The sequence below is a fragment of the Equus quagga genome, chromosome 2 (genome assembly GCF_021613505.1).
Source record: "Equus quagga isolate Etosha38 chromosome 2, UCLA_HA_Equagga_1.0, whole genome shotgun sequence".
Lineage (NCBI taxonomy): Eukaryota > Metazoa > Chordata > Mammalia > Perissodactyla > Equidae > Equus > Equus quagga.
Genome location: NC_060268.1, coordinates 30,035,765 through 30,056,018, shown reverse-complemented (window position 1 = coordinate 30,056,018; position 20,254 = coordinate 30,035,765). Strand labels below are relative to the sequence as shown.

General features: G+C 36.4%; 2 protein-coding genes across 2 annotated transcripts; both read right to left on the bottom strand.

Moving 5' to 3' along the window:
• Positions 1-1,465: 1,465 nt before the first annotated feature.
• LOC124235908 (olfactory receptor 4K13-like) lies at positions 1,466-2,407 on the bottom strand. The gene has a single exon (XM_046654447.1). It carries the CDS (start codon positions 2,405-2,407, stop codon positions 1,466-1,468), a length of 942 nt encoding a protein of 313 aa, XP_046510403.1.
• An 8,196-nt stretch (positions 2,408-10,603) lies between these two features.
• Positions 10,604-11,557, bottom strand: LOC124235966 (olfactory receptor 11G2-like). Its single transcript, XM_046654541.1, has one exon. The coding sequence runs from the start codon at positions 11,528-11,530 to the stop codon at positions 10,604-10,606; it is 927 nt and encodes a 308-aa protein (XP_046510497.1). The 5' UTR covers positions 11,531-11,557.
• Positions 11,558-20,254: the final 8,697 nt, after the last annotated feature.

Genomic DNA, 20,254 nt, shown 5'->3' with positions numbered 1-20,254 from the left:
TCAAAAGAAATTTGAAATGTTAGAGGCTCATTGTCTAGGGCCAAACTAAACCAGAGGAAGTTATTTAAAAAGGAAGAAGGGGATAAAGAGGGAAAATTCAAAGAACTTTGTTATGTAAAATAAAGGACATCAAAAGACAGGGTCTCCAAGATGTTTGTGTAACTTTAGGTTTTGTATTTACGTTTGGGAGGCCTCTTTGCAATGTTTTCATAAACTCACTGTTTGTATCATTTGATAAATTCAGGCTTATACCTGAAACAGCCCGCTTACTATTCCCTCTGCTTTCACTTTGCTACAATATGCTCTCCATTTAAGAAGACAGAGCTATACCAAAGTTTAAATGTATATAGGAACCCATCACTCCCAATCTCAAAATGCTTAAATGGCTTTATATGGCCAATAAAACAGAATCCACCAGGCCCAAACTCTCTGGTCATTTCCTTTCTGTAAAATCTCAGCATACCTCTTTCTTAGATCTATTCATCAACCTCTTTCATAAAGTTCTACCTTCAGTATTTATAAGCTCTGTCTCACTTCACAATGTCTGTGTACACTAGCCCTTCTGCCTAGAAGGCTCTTTTCCCTGCTCAAATGGCTAATTCTTTAGCTTTCCTAATGTATTGGTATAAATGTCCCCTCCTTACGGTGGTGCTCTGAGTCCGCCATGCCCAACACAGATCCCTTCTTCTGTGACTCTCTCCAGGGCGGGGCCACGTCTGTATTATTAACCATGTATCCATATTGCTTTGGACAGTGTTTGGTAAATATTTTTTGAAGTGTTTTATTAATGACTGAATTCAGTTAAAGGAACAATGAATATCTGCTTTCTGGTGAAGCAAGGTACAAAAAGCGGTTCATGGCTTTAATTTTTAATATTTTACTTCATATTGATTCTGGAAAATTATTTAAGTACTCAAAGATATATTTGAAATGTTTATTTCTAGGCATATTTTTAACATTCTACTAAAGATGGTTAGCCTAGTGAACTCATACAATGAAAATAAAATTTTCAAATACTCATACACATCACAATTCCTGTGTGAAGCCTCCATATGGTTTACATGTATTGATAGATATTTTAACACCTATTCAGTTACTACATAAACTTTAGAAATAAAAATTTACACTAAACACCATATAGTTTGTTGTCTTACTGTTTCCTATTCTCACACGTTGATTGACAGAAATATTATACCATTTTTGTAAGAAGACATTATGCATATGTATTTTAAACATTCTTTGGGGCTGATGCCCTGAATTCTAAGATTAAAAGAGATACAAGGAGGTATTTATTTATTAAGTTGGTGCAATGAGCATTTTCCATTTGAACCTGAAATAAAAATTGTCTTAATAATTCCACAAATTTTGAGGGAACATTTTCATTTCAATTATTTGAATAAATATTTAAGACTCAAAACCCAAAAGTAGCAGAGCACACAAAATAATCAGTTGTTACAGACAATATTTAGTGTGTGAACCAGGAACCAGTATGCTTGCTGTTCAGTCTCTTAATAGCTGCCTTCATTTCCTGATTCCTCAGAGTATAAATAACTGGATTAAGGAGGGGGGTTATTATAGAATAAAACACAGAAAGAAACTTATCTACAGAATAACTGTTGAATGGGAAAGCATAGATGAAGGTAGATGGACCAAAGAAGAGAGTGACCACAGTGATGTGAGCAGAGAGTGTGGACACGGCCTTGGAGGATGCACTGGAGGAGTGCTGCCAGATGGTGACCAGCATGACAACGTAGGATATGAGCAAGAGAATGAAGCAGATCAAGGACAAAAGTCCACTGTTTGCAATCACCAAGAGTTCTAGGATATAGGTCTCAGTGCAAGCCAGCTTTATTACCAAGGGAAGGTCACAAAAAATGCTGTCCACAATATTGGGACCACAGAAAGGTAAACCCACTGTGAAAACCATCTGGCTTGTGGTATGTATGAACCCAATTGCCCAGGAGAGCAGTAGAAACAGGATGAGCACCCTGCAACTCATGATGGTCTTGTAGTGTAAGGGTTTGCAAATGGCAACATACCTGTCGATGGCCATAGCTATCAGAAGAGACATCTCTCCACCCCCAAAGAAGTGCATAAAGAACATCTGGGCCATGCAGCCCCGCAAGGAGATGGTCTTGCGTTTTCTAAGGAAGTCTGCAATCACTTTGGGAGTTGCCACAGAGGAAAGACATAAATCAAAAAATGACAAATTTGCCAGAAAAAAATACATGGGAGAGTGAAGATGGTTATCAAATATCACAGAAATCACAATGATGAGGTTTCCTACCACAATGGCTACATAGACAATAAAGAAAATTGCAAAAAGGAATATTTGAATTTCTTGAGAACTGGAAAGTCCCAGCAAGATGAACTCAGAAACACTTGATCTGTTATTCAGGAGATCCATTCAACCATTTGCATGTGTTTGTCAAAAGTTGCCTAAAAGAGGAAAAAAAATTAGAACTAACAAGTCAGTGAACCTAGTCTTTAGTTATACATCCTATTCCCATTCAGAGAAACAACCTTTTTGACGATATCACTGTTTTGTAGATATTCCTTGGTATTTTGCAGTTGAAGATAATTCATAGGACCATAAGCCAGTAGAAATTGTTGTGAGAATTGAGTGACCTAAATCAAATTTTTGTCTTGGTTAGTAGGGGCAACGTGAGTTAAACATTTGAGAAACTTTTCTTCTTTCATTCTCAGTTGCAGATCAGACTATGCACGAGTACTTAATTTATTAAAGTGATAGAGATGTTTTGAAAAGCATCACTGGAGGAGATTCTTATCTTTTGCAGATCTTAAAAAGTATATTTACTGACCCATTTTGTTGCATCTTCAGTACGCGGTAAAATGTTTTCCATATTAAAAAAAAAGTGATGAAATCACATAACGCGCATTATGCTTCATGAATAGAACTGATTAGAGACCGTAACCACATTGTTGCTACAAAGTTGAATGTAGAGATAGTTATATAGTTAACTGAGATCAAACCCAATTACTGAGGAAAGATTAAGGTTTAAGATTTGAATGACAGATTGGTTCTCAAGACTACAGATACTCATTGCACATATTGCCTAACTCCTCCATTTCTGTAATCAGACATACAACTGTGTCCCATTTGTGCATTCTGATCTAAAAGTTGCAAAATTGGATCAAATGATCATTTTTGTGTGATATTTGTATTTAATTCTTATGTTTTCACATATAATAAGTATATAGAAATACCAAAATCACTGTTATTTATCCCATAAACTATGAGGCTTACCACTTTAGACTTGTCCAACTTTTCTCCCATTTTTATGGTGTAATCATTAACCTTTGTGAAACTAAACTAAAAAAAATTATGATATATTGCTGTAAAAGAGTAGTGTCTTTGGGTTAGCTACTTCTCTTTAGAGCTATGTTTTGTCACAATGATTTTCTTTAAGGTTCATTTAACCTTTAACTTTGTCAAGGATGAAAATAAGTCATAGACATTGTGTTACTGACTGCGGGAGACTCAATTAAGCCAAATGAAATTTAAAAGAAAATACACATATTTAAAAGGAATATGTCAGTTCTCTATATAAATCCACTTCTTTCAATGCCTCCCGGTTTGGCTGATTTTAGCTCTATTTTTCAAGTCTTAATCCAGGCTTGTTGCTATTTTCCAGTCCTTTCCTTGCCTTTGTCACAGCCCAGACGCAGATCAAATGTCAATTATCAGAAGAGAACATAGGATATATGTGATTTGGAGGGTATAGTCTAACCTTTTAATCATACACCAGAAGTTTGGAAAATGTAGTGTATCTAATTAACCATAATGAACATTTAATTATATACACTTTTCTCTGTATAGTTACTATCTCGAAGACACACATTTTATCATAAGTAGTCCATTCTCTAACCATAATTTTGACACCATCATTCAGTGTAGCAGAAAAACTTCTCTCTTTCACAATGCAACAGAACAGAAAATGGAAATCTTTGATATCTGTCAGTCATGGATATGAATCTTTATTCCTTCTTTGTGATATGTACTCTCACTGTAACAGTGATTTTACCCCAGCTATACCTGTTGAACCTTCTGTGATTCTTTGAAGTATGGAAAGAAGGAGATTTGCAGGTGCACTTGAATCTGGCAAAGATAGAGTCCTAGACAAGGTGATTTCTCTCAAGCTCTTTCCAGCTGAATGAGTGTTTAAATATTTGGCCATTTCAGACTATTGTCATAGGCAAATTAAATTCTCTCATAATTTCCTCTCCATAATTCTTAACAAGTGTAATGGTAGTATTCATATTTTGCAAGTGGTGATATTTTATGATTTTCTAAGCCATGAATCAGGCATTTTATCCTTGAAGTATTATTATTTATCTCTCTTTGTAAATCATTCCATCTCTAAAAGCACTAGGCAACTTTCTCTATATTATGCAATAGTTGACCGAATAAAATCACTCACTCTGATCAATAGAGCCAAACAACTTAAACCTACTTGGATCCCTTTTCTCTAAGGATAATTCATTTGGCCTGGATTGTTGCATTATTACCTTAATTTCTGGTAAAAATTGGCATGGTGATTTTTGTATTTTTTTTCTAGTTGTAAAAAAATCAAATTTTTCCTAGTTTAATTTTCCCCTTTCCTGCTGTCCCCTCAGTTATTATTTTATTCGTAATTTTTATAAAAATTACAAATTATAAATATAAAAAATTATAAAATGATAAAAATTTGTAACATTTTATAATTTATGGACACATTTAATGTTGTAAGTGAAAATACTACGATCAATGTGGTATACAGATGGAGTAACATATCAGGATTATGTAACCTACCAGTTTGCACTTGGACTTCGAAAGTAATGTCAATATGAAATCCTAGACACTTAATCTTCATCATCCAGTGATTTTATTTTCTGCTCTGAGCTTCAGATGGAAGCAGTATATAAATGTATCCCCTTGATAGGAGGCATAAAGAAAAAAAGCTCATTTGATTATTTTAGATTCCTCAGAGACTGGCAGTAAAAAAGCAATTGGGATTGTTAAAATAGACTTTTGACATTACAGAAAATGAGACACCATTTTTCATCTATCAAAAGGACAATACTGTAACGGCCTTAATCATTAATTAAGAGGGTATGGAAAGATGTCACTAGAGGTGAATTATGGGATTTTTGTATGAAGTTTCTTCTTTGTTGTAGTTTATTTTCTACAATGAACATTGATAACTGTCATATTCAGGCAAAATATAAATATTCATTCTAGATTAATTTTAATTCCAAATTCTTTGGAATTTATTGATAAATGATATAAGTTTTTACTTAACTGTAATTGAATAATAATTAATTACACTAAAATTTGCAAGGTTTCCTTTATCATTTATTGAACTCCGAGATAGACGACGTTCAGCTTCGGGTTTATCCATGTTTTTTCTTGTTTTTCTTTTTATTTTAAGCAATAAATACCCTTTATTTTTCTATAGTCTTGTCATGTACATCAACTAAAATAATGCTAAATTGGGAATGTCTAAATTCTCCCCAGGAGTGACTCCTGTATCTTATCTGGTGTCTGGTCTGCAAGCCAGTCAGGGGTGCATGCAATGTGGCAGTCAGGTGACAAGCTCTAGGCCTCGGCTTGCCACCAGCTGCTTGTGTTATGGGCCTTGGGTTTCTCAGCTGTAAAATATGGAGGATGGACAAAATGAGCGGTTTTCATGCTCCAATCCATGGAGCACTGGAGATTCCTGAAGGCATTTTATTTTTAAATAAAGGTCGTATTGGCTTATAACATTGTATACATTTCAGGTGTACATCATTATATATCAGTTTCTGTATAGACTGGGTCATATTCACCACCAATAGTCTAGTTTTCATCAGTCACTGCACATATGTGTCCTTTTACCCTTTTGCCCTCCTTCCACCCCCTTCCCCTTTAGTAACCACTAATCTGTTCTCCTTATTCATGAGTTCCTTTAGCTCCCATATATGAGTGAAATCATTTAGTGTTTGTCCCTCTGTCTGGCTTAATTTACATAATATAAGACCCTCAAGGTCCATCCATGTTGATGCAAATGGTACAATTTTGTCTTTTTTGTGGCTGAGTATTATTCCATTATATGTATCTCATATCTTCTTTATCCATTCATCTGTTGATGGGCACTTGAGTCACTTGCAAGTCTTGGCTATTGTGACTACTGCTGTAATGAACATAGAGAAACATAAATCTCTTTGGATTACTGATTTCACATTCTTTGGATAAACACCCAGTAGTGGAATAAGTGGATCACATGGTATTTCGACTTTTAATTTTTTCAGGAATCTCCATACTCTTTTCCATAGTGGCAGCACTGGTCTGCATTCCCACCAGCAGTGTATGAGGGTTCCCTTCTCTTCACATCCTCTCTAACATTTATTTCTTGTCTTAGTTATAGCCATTATGATGGGTGTGATATGACATCTAATTGTACTTTTGATTTACATTTCCCTAAGAATTAGTGATGTTGAGCAACTGTTCACATGCCTATTGCCCATCTGTATATCTTCTCTGGAAAAATTTCTGTTCATGTCCTCTGCCCATTTTTTGATCGGGTTTTTTGTTTATAAATTGTATGCGTTCTTTATATATTTGGAAATTAACTGTTTGTCAGATATATGATTTGCAAATATTTCCTCCTCTTAGATTGTCTTTTTGTTTTGATGCTAGTTTGCTTTGCCTTGCAGAAGCTCTTTAGTCTGATGAAGTCCCACTTGCTTATGCTTTCTATTGCTTCCCTTGTCTGAGAGGACATGGTATTCAAAAAGACCTTTTTGAGTTAGATGTCAAAGAGTGTACTACCTACATTTTCTTCCAGAATTTTTATGGTTTCAGGTCTTATCTTCAAATCCATTTTTGAGTTTATTTTTGTGTATGGCATGAGATAATAGAATACTTTCACTCTTTTGCAAGTGATTATCCAGATTTCCCAACACCGTTTATTGAAGAGACTATCTTTTCTCCACTGTATGTTCTTGGCACCTTTCTCTAAGATTAGCTGCCCGCAGATGTGTGGTTTTATTTCTGGGCTTTCATTTCTGTTCCATTGGTCTGTGTGCCTGTGTTTGTACCATTACCATGATGTTTTGGTTACCATGGCTTTGTAGTACATTTTGAAGTCAAGGATGGTGATGCCTCCAGCTTTGTTTTTTCTTTTTTTTCTCAGGATTACTTTAGCTATTTGGGGTCTTTGGTTGCCCCATATGAATTTTAGGATTTTTTTGTTCTATTTGTGTGAAGAACGTCATTGGGATTCTGATTGGGATTGCGTTGAATTTGGAGATTGCTTTGGGTAGTATGGACATTTTAACTATGTTTATTATTCTGATCCATGTACATGGAATATCTTTCCATTTCTTTATGTCATCAAATACTCCTTTCAATACTGTCTTATAGTTTTCATTGTATAAGTCCTTCACCAGCTAGGTTAAATTTATTCCTAGATATTTTATTCTTTTTATTACAATTGTAAATGGTATTGTGTTCTTGAGTTCTCTTCCTGTAAGTTCATTATTAGAGTATAGAAATGCAATTTTATTGTATATCTCTGCCATGAGACAATGCATACTATGAGGAAAAAAATGTGTCTTATGTGCTTTTGCACCAAATTTATTTCCTGGCTCAGTGTCTGGTATTGTAGGTGCCCAGCAACAACAATAAAAACATATAATTGAACAATGAGGGAGAGGATGGCTACACATAAATGTAGTAAACTACTTACAGTTTGTCACATATATTTGTACAAGTCCTAAGAGGAGAAAGGCATTTCTCATATTTTCTCTGAAGTACCAAAAGTCTGAATGAAATCATATTAAGCTGTTCTTAGGGTGATGCTTCAACTTTTCTGTAAATGAATAGGATCCTAAGAAACCCTAGAATTGTGGGAGTAAAAAGTATTTTCTAGATCTAATTATCAGAAAATTCCTCTAGCAAGTTATTCTTTGTTTAAAAACAACTGTATTATTATTTATTTTTATATAAATAATACAGGCATATGAGCAAAGAATTGAAAGATTCAAAAAGGGCGTGAAGGAAATAAGTCTCCTTTGCTCTCTTGCTCCTCACATGTCAGATTTCCCTCACCTGAAGCAACCCTTGCTATTGTTTTTGGACCTCCTTCAGGAGACGGTCTGCACCTTACATGAAAGGTAGCCACACTCTGCTGCTCACCTTGCTTTTTTCACTCAACAATATAGCTTGGAGATATTACATAACATTACATATAGAACTATTTCATATTTTATAAAATTGGAGACATATTATTCCATCGTATGAAAAACACAGCTCATTTAACTATTCTCCCAATAGTGAGACCTGACGTTTTCTCAACATTTTGCTATTACAGGAATGCTGCATTCAATACTCTTGAACATTCTTTATTGAGTGATTCATGAATCAGACAGCATCCCATCCGACAAGAAGAAAGGAACTCCATATAGCTACAGAAAAGGAAAGGTTCTTAAAGGCAACAGCATAGCAGAAAAACAGAAATTATTAGCAAAGAGTGCATTGTTTTAGGCAAGGTGGCCCTCCTAAGGGGAACAGAAGACAGAAGCGGTCTTTCACTAAATTTTCTAGTGCTGACCAGGAAATTTCAGGTTGGCTGATTAAAGGTTACATTTCTGAGGGAGGTTGAAACTGTAATTAGGTTAGGTAGGAAGTCTTGGTTTACTGCTGAAGAACCTAAAATAAGTGTTTCCATTTTGGGCCCCTTGTCTCCTTTTTAACACCATTATAGGCTTATCCTGCCTTTTCCTTTTTTGAATGTATTAGTGATCTTTCCATGAGTTTAGAGTCTTTTCTGTATGTTATTTGTTTAAATCTTTTTGTTCATTTTCCTTTTGGGATGTTGTTCTGTTGTCCTACTGTTTACAGAGCTTTATATATATTAAAGAAACAAACATTGTTTAACTGGCAAATAATTGAAAAGTCCTAAAGATAGAAGTATAGGATTGGTCAGTAAAAAAAAGTGACTTGGGTTAGTGAAAAGGGTAGTGGGTAGGAAATTTTTGTTTTTTACCATCAAAGGTAATATTCTCAGCAAATCACTCCTGATTCCCAAGCCTCGTTTTCTTCCCTCTGCAGAATCCAGTAGTTGAAATGATGAAGACACTTCAAAAATAGGATGGTCTTTCATTCAGGACCAAGATGGAAGTTCAAAACTAGACCAAGTTACTAATCCAAATCCTGAGTAAATATTTTTACTGATCTACAATTGCAGAACACCTCCAATATAAAAAAAGAATACAGCCTAAATCTAATCTCCGTGGTCCTGGTTTTACCTCTTATTTTACTGTAAGCCGCAGCCAACCCACCTCGCTTGCAAGGGTGGAATCCTTGGATATCTGGAGCTGTTTGCAATGAAAAGAAAATCAGATCTACATTCCAGATATGTATCTATATCAGTCCCTATATGCAGTCGTCTCTGACTTTTGGGTTTTGTGTGGCTATGGTACAAGATCATCTTCTGAAAGTGACAGAAGTGAGAATGCATGAATTTAGATATAATAGAAAAAAAAATCTGGTTATGTTATGACTAAGCAGCTTGTATTAAACTAACTCATCTGCCCAAAATAACTATAAAATCTGGACAAAATATATAAAACAACTATTTTAAGGCAGTGGAGAGTAAACAACACAGGAAAGACTTCAGAGGCTACAATTCCAAGAAGGGAGGGTCAAGGAGATGAGGTCCACATTCACCTTGGTTGTGTTTCTCTGAGGGCATTTGGCAATTCACTGGGTCAGGGAAGTATGGGCATGTGGAGGCAAATGGGAAGGAATGGGGGTAGGCAGAATAAGTCTCAGCAAGAGCAGCAGTTTCACTGAACTGAAGAAATAAAGGATTTGGTGTTTGTGGCTGCCAAAGCAGTTGGTGTTTGAGAACCAAATCCTGAAGAGAGGAGGACCACAGAGAAGTGAGGCTCAAAATATGATATGATATCTGTTCAAGGAATTTTTGGATTTCTAAGCCATTCATGTGCCAGATGAGATTTGAAGAAATCTAGCAGAAAGCAAAAACTGGACTGGGTGTTTGAAAAGCTGAACAGAGGTTTCAGGATTCAGAGGGTTCAAGGAATACAGAAATAGGCAGTCAGGCCCATTAAGGGGTAGGGGACCTAAATAATCCAGGTTTACAGTTGAGATCCCAGAAAGGCCACGTTCCTGGAATAAGAGTCATATTCCAGAAATAATAGCAAAACTGGTGTAGATTATTTTCACAACACCTAAAAATAGTCCTTATATGAGATCACAGTGATCTGCTTCTACCTATTGCGAAAAGAAAACTTTTGTAGAGTTACCTAACCCACTTTCTTTACAACTTTTAAATGTAATATTTGGCATTCAATGAAGAAAATTGAGGCATGGTAAAAAACAGGACAATTGGTCAAGAACCAAGAGAAGAAACAAACAACATACACATGCTCACACGTGATTGAGAGTTTAGTCAATACTGGAATGAACAATTACCTGAATAAACCAAGTTTATTTTTTTGGTTTTTAACTTGAAAATAAATGAAATGCAATTTTTCTAAATAAGGTAAAGACAATTTGGGGATCTAAGAGCCCAAAAGCCTTTTCGTTTAACACTTTTTATATTCTCAGAAATTTCTGCAGGGCATTTTTCATATCTTTGTTCCTAAGACTATATATCACAGGGTTGAGGAGTGGGGTCACAACAGAATAAAACAGAGTCACAATCTTCTGTATTCCAGCTTTATGCTCAGTTGTTGGGCTCCCATACATGACCAGTACTGAGCCATAGAACAGTGAAACCACAGCCAGATGAGACCCACAGGTGGAGAAAGCCTTTCTTCTCCCAGCTGCTGAAGGGACTTTCAGTACAGTTCTTAGGACCAGAGCATAGGACCCCACGATGTAGAGAAAGAGAATGATGATGGGCACAGCATTTAAGGTGGAGAAGACAAGCGCTACCACAGGAACCTTTTTGCAAATGAGTGCTAGAAGAGGACCTGGGTCACACAGGAAGTGGTCAATAATCCTGGATCCACAGAAGGACATCTGGGAGATGATGATGATAGGAATCAAGAACCAGAGGAAACCAAGTGCCCAGCAGCTGACCACAAGATTGGTGCAGAGACGTCCAGTCATACGAGTAGGGTAATGGAGAGGCCGGCAGATGGCAAGGTATCGATCTAATGCCATAATAGTCAAGAAAAAAGATTCTGTACAACCCAAGGAGAAGAAAAAGTAGAACTGGAGAAAGCACCCAGAGAAGGAGATGATCTTAGTGTCAGAGAGGATGTTGGCCAACATGTTGGGGACAGTGGAGGTGACGTAGCAGATCTCCAGGAAGGAGAAGTTGTCGAGCAGGATGTACATGGGGGTGTGGAGTCTCTGATCCCAGCGCACAGCACAGATGATGGAACCATTGCCCATGAGGGTCAGGAGGTAGACAACAGAGAAGAGCACAAAGAGGAGGATCTGCCCCTCCCTGGGGCAAGGGAAACCCAGGAGGATGAAGCCAGTGAGAATGCTGGAGTTGTTGGAGATTTTCATGTGTCTATGTGCTGTGAAAGGACCCACAATTACTAAATAGCCCTGGAAAGCAGAGGGGCTTCATTTTCCTTGTCCAAACTGGAAACAGAGATTTGTTCATTTTTTTATTATTAATTAAATATTTATAGAGTGTTTATTATTTGCTAGGTATTTTTTCTAGATATTGTGCCTACAGCAGTGGCCAAAATAGATGAAAATCCCTACATGATGTAGCTTACCCCAGGTAGGAGAATGCAATTTAGACTGACATTACAATGTATAATTCTCCTTTTCTCTCCTCTTAAACTAAATATATTAGGTTAGCTCTCTTCCTGGCAAATACGTTTTTAAGAGTAGGCAGAGGTTATTGCTATGTTAAATGGCAGTGTCATGGAAGTGACTGGGGATACACATGATCCTTGCATTTAGAAAGGTTTCTGTAATTTTTTTTAAATGAATGGATAAGTGCATTTGCCAAATGCTCATGAGCAGTCTCCTAATGCAGCTGCTTTTACATAGGTGCCTTGTTGGCTCATGTGATTCTGGAGCCCAAAAAATGTGGGATTTTTGATGTCACTTAGAAATTACTTGTCAGTTGGCTATATTTCAAGCTAACTTGTTGATTTATTCTCTCTAATACCATTATCTATCAATTTCAAGAATAAATCCATCAATGTTTGCTGGGGAAAAGAACCTGAAAACATAGCACATAAAGCTATCTTGATAGGTATCCTGAAAGATAACATTAACATCATTAATCTGACCAGCTTCAAATAGATCTATGCTCTGGGATAAGGAGGCATTGGTGTGCTAGAACCCTTTCTCTATGCCACGTTTGTTTAGGATATTACTTGATTCCATGTCAAGGGTCACTAATGTGTGCAATAATAACTCTCATGATTCTAACTATCTCTGTCTTAATGTTTATCATGACAGGACTTTGCTGGCTTCAGCAAGGGTGGAATGGCAAGGGGGAGAAGGTAGCTGCGTTAGGAGCTCCATCTTCTAAATGTTTTTGATGAGCTTTTAAATTTATCTGTCTAGAAGCTCAGAGTAAGTTTCAAATGATACTGTATTTCTCATGAAGGAGAGCTGAAAGCAGATAATACGAAAATATCTCATATTTGTGAATTGATTCTCTGCAATATTCACTTGGGATTAAAATACTCAGGACTTTGCCTTTGTTGAAGAATTTTTCTTTTTCCCCCTAAGTTGCCTTATGTCTTCTTAGAATGTTTTAAAACTAATACTGTGGTAATTTGTCACACTGCTTACTCATATATGGCAGAAGGTAAGATTTGATATAAAGGATGAACACAGACTATTTTGGTCTCAGAAGTTAAAACAAAACAAAACAAAAAATTGATGAACATTGTGAGTTTATGCTCAATTTAGAGAAATGACAATGGGCTTTTATCAATTCAAGGAAGCTCTTGCTTAATAGTGGTTGTGCGTTTTGGGTCTGGATTTTTTTGCTGCTTTTCCTCTAATCTCAATTTATATGCAGTCATCTATTTGACCATCTTATTCCTGGAAATGTGGATAGTTGAGTAAATATTTGAGGACCTCCTTTTTTTTTTCCTCATGTTTTTATGTCACATCTCCTTTTCAGTTAGCCTTCATACACAATTCAGCTGCAATTCCTCTTTGTTGTATTTCTAAAATACAACTTGATACATCTGCTGCCCTCTCTTTCCTCTACACCCTCTAGTTCAAGCTACCATTGTTATTTCTCTGGGTACTACAAAGGCCTCCTGAGTGATCTATCTGCTTCCTGCCTTTGAATCTCTATACAGCAGGCAAACTGATGTTTCAGTAGTGTAAGTAAGCTCATGGTTTTCTTTGTGTAAAAGCATTCAGTAACTTCCCTACCTAGAATAGAATCTGAGCTCCATTTTGGCGCATGGACCTCTCTGAATATCTGTTCTCCACCTGCTTCCTCAATTTCTTCCCCTACCCTTCCCCCTTTCCTGGTCTGCCTTTTCCTCATTCTCCTTCTTTGGTTACAGGCCTTCTTTCTATCCTAGAACAAGGAAGTCCTTCTCTAACCAGATTCTTTGCTCTAGGCCGGAAATCTCATCTGGAGCCCATTCTTCAGAGTCCAGCCTAAATATTCTTTTCTTCTGAATACCCTAGGTAAATTCCCCTGTTATTCCTTTGTTCATAAATTTTTACTTATTTTCACCTTAGTATTTATCAAAATCTGAAATTATTTTATTTCTTTACTTATTTGTCTGTCTTTGCCATTCGAATGAGGGCAGGGACACTGTCTGCTGAATTCATTACTTTATTGTAGTTGTGGCACCTAGTAGGTGTTTAATAAATTGTTGTGTAACTGCTCTCTTTTTTCGCCAAAAATAGTTTTCTAATTTTAAAATATGTTTATCATACAAACTTTGGAAAATGCCTGAATTTCAATGAAGATAATCAAAGCTTCTTTTAAAAATATCTATAAATAGAAGACATTCTGAGAGAAATATGTTAGAAGACTTGAAACAATATTACTTAACAAAAGTGACTTTTATACCATGTGAAGCTAAAAAATAATGAGTAAAATTTGCAGGGAGGTGTTATTTAAGAACTTCTCTCTATTAACTCAAGTTACTAGAATATGGATATAGAGTTCAGGGAATTCATTTTAAAGGGTTTTTGAGAGATTGAACCTTCTTGGTAACAGATGCCATTTGATTATAACTGATTATCCCTTCAACTGCTAACATATGGGCAGCAGAGTGCAAAGACAAGGGCCTAAATTCTTTTAATTTTTTTTTAAACTTGCTTTGTGGATCTAACATAGTTTGTTTTAATGTCTCTCCATTTTTGTTTCTTAAACGTAAAGTGGGAGTTTACTACATAATTCTTAATCCTGATGATCTCTGAGATGTTTATTGTGATTCTAGGAATGCCCAGACTCCACAGGACAGCTAGACTTGAAAATCTAGAAGTGACATATCATCCTGGAAGGAAAACCTGTGCTCAATGTTGTATTAATTATATATGACAATACAGGATTCAGGACAGTTCCTTTTCAGGATAGTTTTCCAAGTACAAGCCTGACAAAACTGTCCTGGAAAATAGGAAATGTGTAAAAAGATCTCATGCTAAACCTGATATTAAGTGTGATATAACCCGATATTAAAGGTAGAGAGATTTCCACCAAGCTGTTTTTTACTCGTCATTTGTCAGTTAGTTGCTAAGCATAGAAACAGCTGCTGTGTTAACCTTTCAGTCTAAGTTGGCTGGGTCCCCCAGCATTCACAGCAGTGGGTGCTGTGTCCAAGATAGAGGGAACAGGAGCACAGGGGCCTCAAAGCTCTGTCTCTGCACTCAGGCTGGTTGGAGAGAGAATTGACAAAACAAAACAAACAAGCTTTCCTCTTAAACTTGTGAAATTAGTCTCCAGATGTCTGAATGCTATATGTGTATCCAAACTTCCAACTTCTAGATGCTAATTTAACAATCTGGATTTTTTCATTGATACTTTCTTTTTCTCTAAAGCTTGTCCCAGAAACCCCAGTGGAGTAGAGCTCTTGGTGTGCTCACTAGTTAATTCTCTCAGCAGCCAGTCCAGACAATTCCCCTGTGAACAAAGTGCTCTGCCTCCCTGGCCTGCAGAGGCTGCTCCATGGAGGAGGACAGCTTCCAGAGCTTGACCATCTGGGTTTGAATCCTGCATCTACTACTTTCTAGTTGTGGATGGTGGACAAATTATTAACCTCTCTATGCTTTGGTTTCCTTTTCTGGAAGACTAAGAGTACTGACTACAGAAGGTGTTTTGAGGATTAAATAAAGAATATTTGTAAAATGCCTGGTAACCAGTTAGTGCTTTAGAGCCCTCTATCTCCTCGTATAAACTTTATTGAAAGTCCTTGAAAGTAAGTAGACTTATCTTTTGCTCATAAGTGACAGGCAATTGTGCTATACTAGAGTAGTACTGGATTTGAATATGGGAGCCCAGGATTTGAATTCCAGAATTTACATTGCATTGTTGTGGGAAATTCTACAAGGCAATTATTTCTTGTCTCTTCATTTCCTCAAATGTCTTGTCAAGATATTAACGCCTTCTGCTATGGGTTGTTATAAAGACAGTTGAATGAGATAACGAATTGACAGGGTAGAAGCACCGTGTCAATATCTGACATATAATAAGTAGTAGATGTTTTGTGTAAAACTGTAGTGGAGTTAGCAGGAAGCTTTGTTTTAAGATATGTAGTTTCTCCAGCTATATTTGAATATTTTTTCTCCTCTAAGCACTACATTACCTTCTTTCTTGAAGCAGGAAAGGGAATTCCAACTGAAGCTTCTCAGTAAGTTTGTTGCAGGCTTTTCTGAGTAGAAGTAACCAGCTGGGAGAGAAGGTGTAAAAATAGATGAGGATGAAGATCAGTGAATGTATGTGCTGTAGGACCCAGGGATTATGAGCAGAGCTTGTCTCATACCCCTTGAGGATTAATTTACTGTTTCTGGAAGGAGAACAGTGCCAGGAGACAGAGATGTGCTAGGTTTTCCTTTGCTCACCCCATCTTCTCTGGAGACCCTCTGCCTTCATTTCTGCCTTTATTTTCCCCAGCAGTAGAGGAAGTAATATTTTTCACTATAAATCTCTTAGAGGTGGCCAGAGATTCAATCAATGGATTCATCAATCACTCACCAAACTTGCTCTGAAAATCTATCATATGCTCAAGGGAAATTTTCTCAAGCAAAACTCAAGCTAAGGTACCTGTATTGCAGGAGTTTATTTTTTGATCTTCTGATAAGTTGATGTCAATAGTGGCTTCTGGAGACAGATCTCCCTCTCCCTACAGAAAGAGGAGACCATTGGGGGAGGTGATGGACCTTAGCCAAGGGAGCTCTCTTCCCAATACCTCCATGGCCTCCTCAGTGGTCTTTCCCTCTCTTCTTCCAGTTAGACCTTCTGAGTCACAAAAGTTCCACTGAAGAACCCTGCCGCTCATGGGACACTTACCAGGCCCAAGGATACTCTTGGCCAAAGGGCCACACAGCAGGGTCATGAAGAGAAGCTGCAGTTGGGGATTTGGCTTCAAGTTTTCTTCATCCCAAACAAAGAAGCAGGACTTTTAGCATGACTCATCACCTGTCTCTTCACATTCCTTGAAGGAGTTTTTGTCTCTAATATTTCACATCCTGTTTAATCACCTTGGATGTTTCCCCTATCCACAGCATAAAACTCAAAGTTACTCTCCTGGTTAGTAAGGCCCCTGCAACAGAGCCTGGTCCTATTTCTCGAGTCCTGCCTCTCAGAGTTTCCCGTGCTTTTTTTCCTTATGATCTAGCTATACTTACATATGCACATACAGAACTCTAGCCACGTATTTGTTGAGTGAGTCATTTTACCCTCTGAAAGGCATGAAAGAATCCTCTGATTCTGAAAGCAGGAGGCCCCACCTCTGTGGAGTGATACACCAAAGGCAATTTACGTATTCAGGTGTAGGGGGTTTATAAGTTAATTGCATGCAAGACTATCCATGTCTTATTATGCTTACTGTTATTATGCTTATTAGTTGATCTTCATTCACTCATTTTCTCAGTATTTGTTTTTCCATTTGCTTTAGCTTCTTTTACTGTTTTATTTTATTCTATTTTTTCTTGCCATTTCTCTCCTCCTATTCCTTGCTTGTCCTTCCTCATTGCTCTCTTTCTTATCCTTCTCTTTCTTCTTTCTCTCATTTGCCCACATTTTTTCAGTCTCAAACCTTTTTCACTTTGTTATCTACACGCATTCTATGTGATTATATTCAATACCTGTCTTTCTATTAATTCTGAGATTATAGATTGTTTTTCCCATTCCAAGTTAGAGTGAGTACTGTAGGAGCTTCCTAAGTGTTAGATTTTCATGATTTCTCTACAGATTGAAAGTGTTTAACTTGCTCTTCAGTACCAAGCTTTTCCTCCTGAACATTATCCTGTTTGAAATTTTCCCAGTTTCAACCACTCTTTAGTTACTCCATATTCTCTCACGTATTTTGTATGTTTCGAACTCATTCTAGCAAAAATGAAGTGACTTATCTTTGTGCTTTAAAATAAACCTCCTTAATACCACACCTGCCAACATGAATAAATTTGAGGAAAGTTCAAAAATTTGGTTTCTGTTAACTGTATTGACTCTATATTTCACATTATTGAAACACACTGTTATCTGTTTCCACAAGTTTTGAAAAATGTGGATCAGGCTGAAGAACATCAAAAATATTTAATTGATACTAATGTTGAGGTTTATATAAAACATTCAATTGCACAAATTTTTACCCACACAATTACTTATCAATTAGATAGGATAGTTAAAGTGGATGAGGGAAAACGTTATTTTCCTTTAATATTCTAAGGTTTTAGTTAGTATCGTGGATATTATAGGAAGAACCCTGGCTTGGAAATTATTCTGTCCTATTTAAGTCACTATTTCTGCAATTTGGTAACTCTATAACTTCAGGCAAGTCATTTAATCTTTTAAAATCTATTTTTTTAAATCTATAAAGGAGAAATAATATATCCATTCTTCCTACTCCACAGGGTTGGCATGAAGAGTAATTGAGATAATTAGTAGCCAATTCATATCTACTTAAACTGAACTAAGAATACATTCAGCGATTACACAAATTCTAGAAAAAATGATAACTGGACACTATGTCAGTAGATCTTTTGTCACCTCCCTGGAGTTAATTCCAGAAAACATAACTGCTTAAATCTGAGTAACTTCAGGATTAAAAACCCTAGAGTTTCAAGGAAGGCCAGGGAGGGTTTGTGAATCAAGTCTTTCTTGTTTTAAGATCCCTAGCTCTGAACCTTATATTGGTGTATGCCATAACCATACACAAGAGAAAAAACAACTGCCAGCCGAATGTAGGAACCAGAAAGTTTGCAAACTTGCGAAGTCAGCGAAGTTTATCTCTGAAATTCAGCCTATCCGTTCTCATTTGCAACCTGATTTCCTCCTCTCTTCTGTCTCTGATTTAGCATGGGGGAACAAAATCAGTCATTTGAATGTCATCAAATTTAAATCCAGGTGGTGCATCTCCCAAAACTATTAGCATTTTCATTTTTTTTTTAACAGTGGAATTAAATATTTTAGCCCCTTTAAAATAATACTAACCATCAGAAGGATATGGCAGGAGGTGTATTTGAAAGACAGGGTAGAAAGTGCTATATATTGGAATTGAGATCTCACCCTTTTCCTGTTTCTGCAGCATTATTCTATTCTCATGCATTTCAAAGCAGCGGATATCTCAAACGAATAGTATGAATTTCTTTCTACTTTTTCTTCCTCTCAATTGCTTTTAAAAATGAAGAATGACCAAAAATTTCACCACACCAAGGGTCCAATGCTACTCCCAAACAAATGGCTATCTTCTTCCTTCTGATAAAAAGGAGATTAGCTGATCATTCTAGAATCTTTTCTTCAAGGTATGCTCTCACGGTGGAACATCACAGATTCTGAAATCTGCTCTAACTTGTGATACAACAGAGAATGTGCTTTGGGATTTTACAGCTCCTTTTACCTTGCAGATTATTTCCAATGGGGATTATTATAATGTCAACTAGAATTAGCGAAAGGAAAAGACAAGAACATGTTAAAGATTAAATATTCAAAGCATGTGCCAGCTAAGGCCCCACTGAGTCATGTTAGGAGTTTGAATTTGACATTTTATCAATATCAGTGATAATGGAATGGCACATGTGTTTGCTAGACATAATGCAAGTAGGAAGCATGTGGAAGTTTTTTAGGTGTTACTTTATAGTTCACTTAAGTAATATGAAAACATTGATCTTTAATAAGAAGGTAAGTAGTGAGAGTAGGTTCATCATAGTATGTGCAGATTTGGGGTACAGAGAGTTAGAGAGAGAATAAATTATGCTTAACAAGATATTTCAGGAATAATTCTCCTTCAACAAGGCAACTTGATGATGTTCTATAAACTAGTTCCTCTAGGGATGTGCCCTCTCAAACAAAAGAAGAACTACTCTATTGTGAGCTTGGTATTTATACTTATTCACTCTTTTGAATATGCAGTTCTTGAGTTCTGCTATAGAAAAATGAAGACATTTCTGTTTTTCAATTAAAAATATTACGTAGAAGAAAAAATATTTAATCATACAAAATCCATTTAATTTAGCTTAGAAAGAAAGATGGGTTACGTCTAAGTCACATTCAAATTAATCTAGCAAAATTAACTTTTACAAAAAGAAATACAATATATAGTTAAGTATACTTTCATTCAAATTTATGTCCAATTCAGCCAGAGATACAATGGGAAATGGTAAAAAGTGGAAGAGAGGGGTAAAGAGATGGACATAATGTTGTTGGCAGTTTTTTTCCTATCACAATCTGTGCTGCAAATAAATAATTTTGAACGTAAGTAATTTTGCCGTGCAAATGCTAGAAATATAAGATAACTGGAAAAGAGAAAAGAACAAAGGGAAAAAATGGAAAGATACACATGGAAAAAACAGGAGAAAAGATAGAGAGACAGACAAACTGTACCTACAGAGATGCATGTACCACAAAGCCACATATAAAGATGTAGAAAAAGGAGGGAAAAGGAAGAAGAAGAGAGAGACAACAGGGGAGAGGAGAGATGAGACATCTTGGAAATGCAAGGTCTTTTGTTTTGTTTTTGTTGTGTTTTATATAATTACAGACTTCTCAGGGATCTCACTTCTCAGAATTTACCGCAATGCTTTAGAATTAATTAAAAGTAACACTGAGATCTTAACTAGGCTTCTGCTCTC

What these genes read in the sequence shown, in the direction of transcription:
- LOC124235908 (XM_046654447.1), bottom strand. Translation starts at nt 2,407, where the DNA reads ATGGATCTCCTGAATAACAGATCAAGTGTTTCTGAGTTCATCTTGCTG.
- LOC124235966 (XM_046654541.1), bottom strand. Translation starts at nt 11,530, where the DNA reads ATGAAAATCTCCAACAACTCCAGCATTCTCACTGGCTTCATCCTCCTG.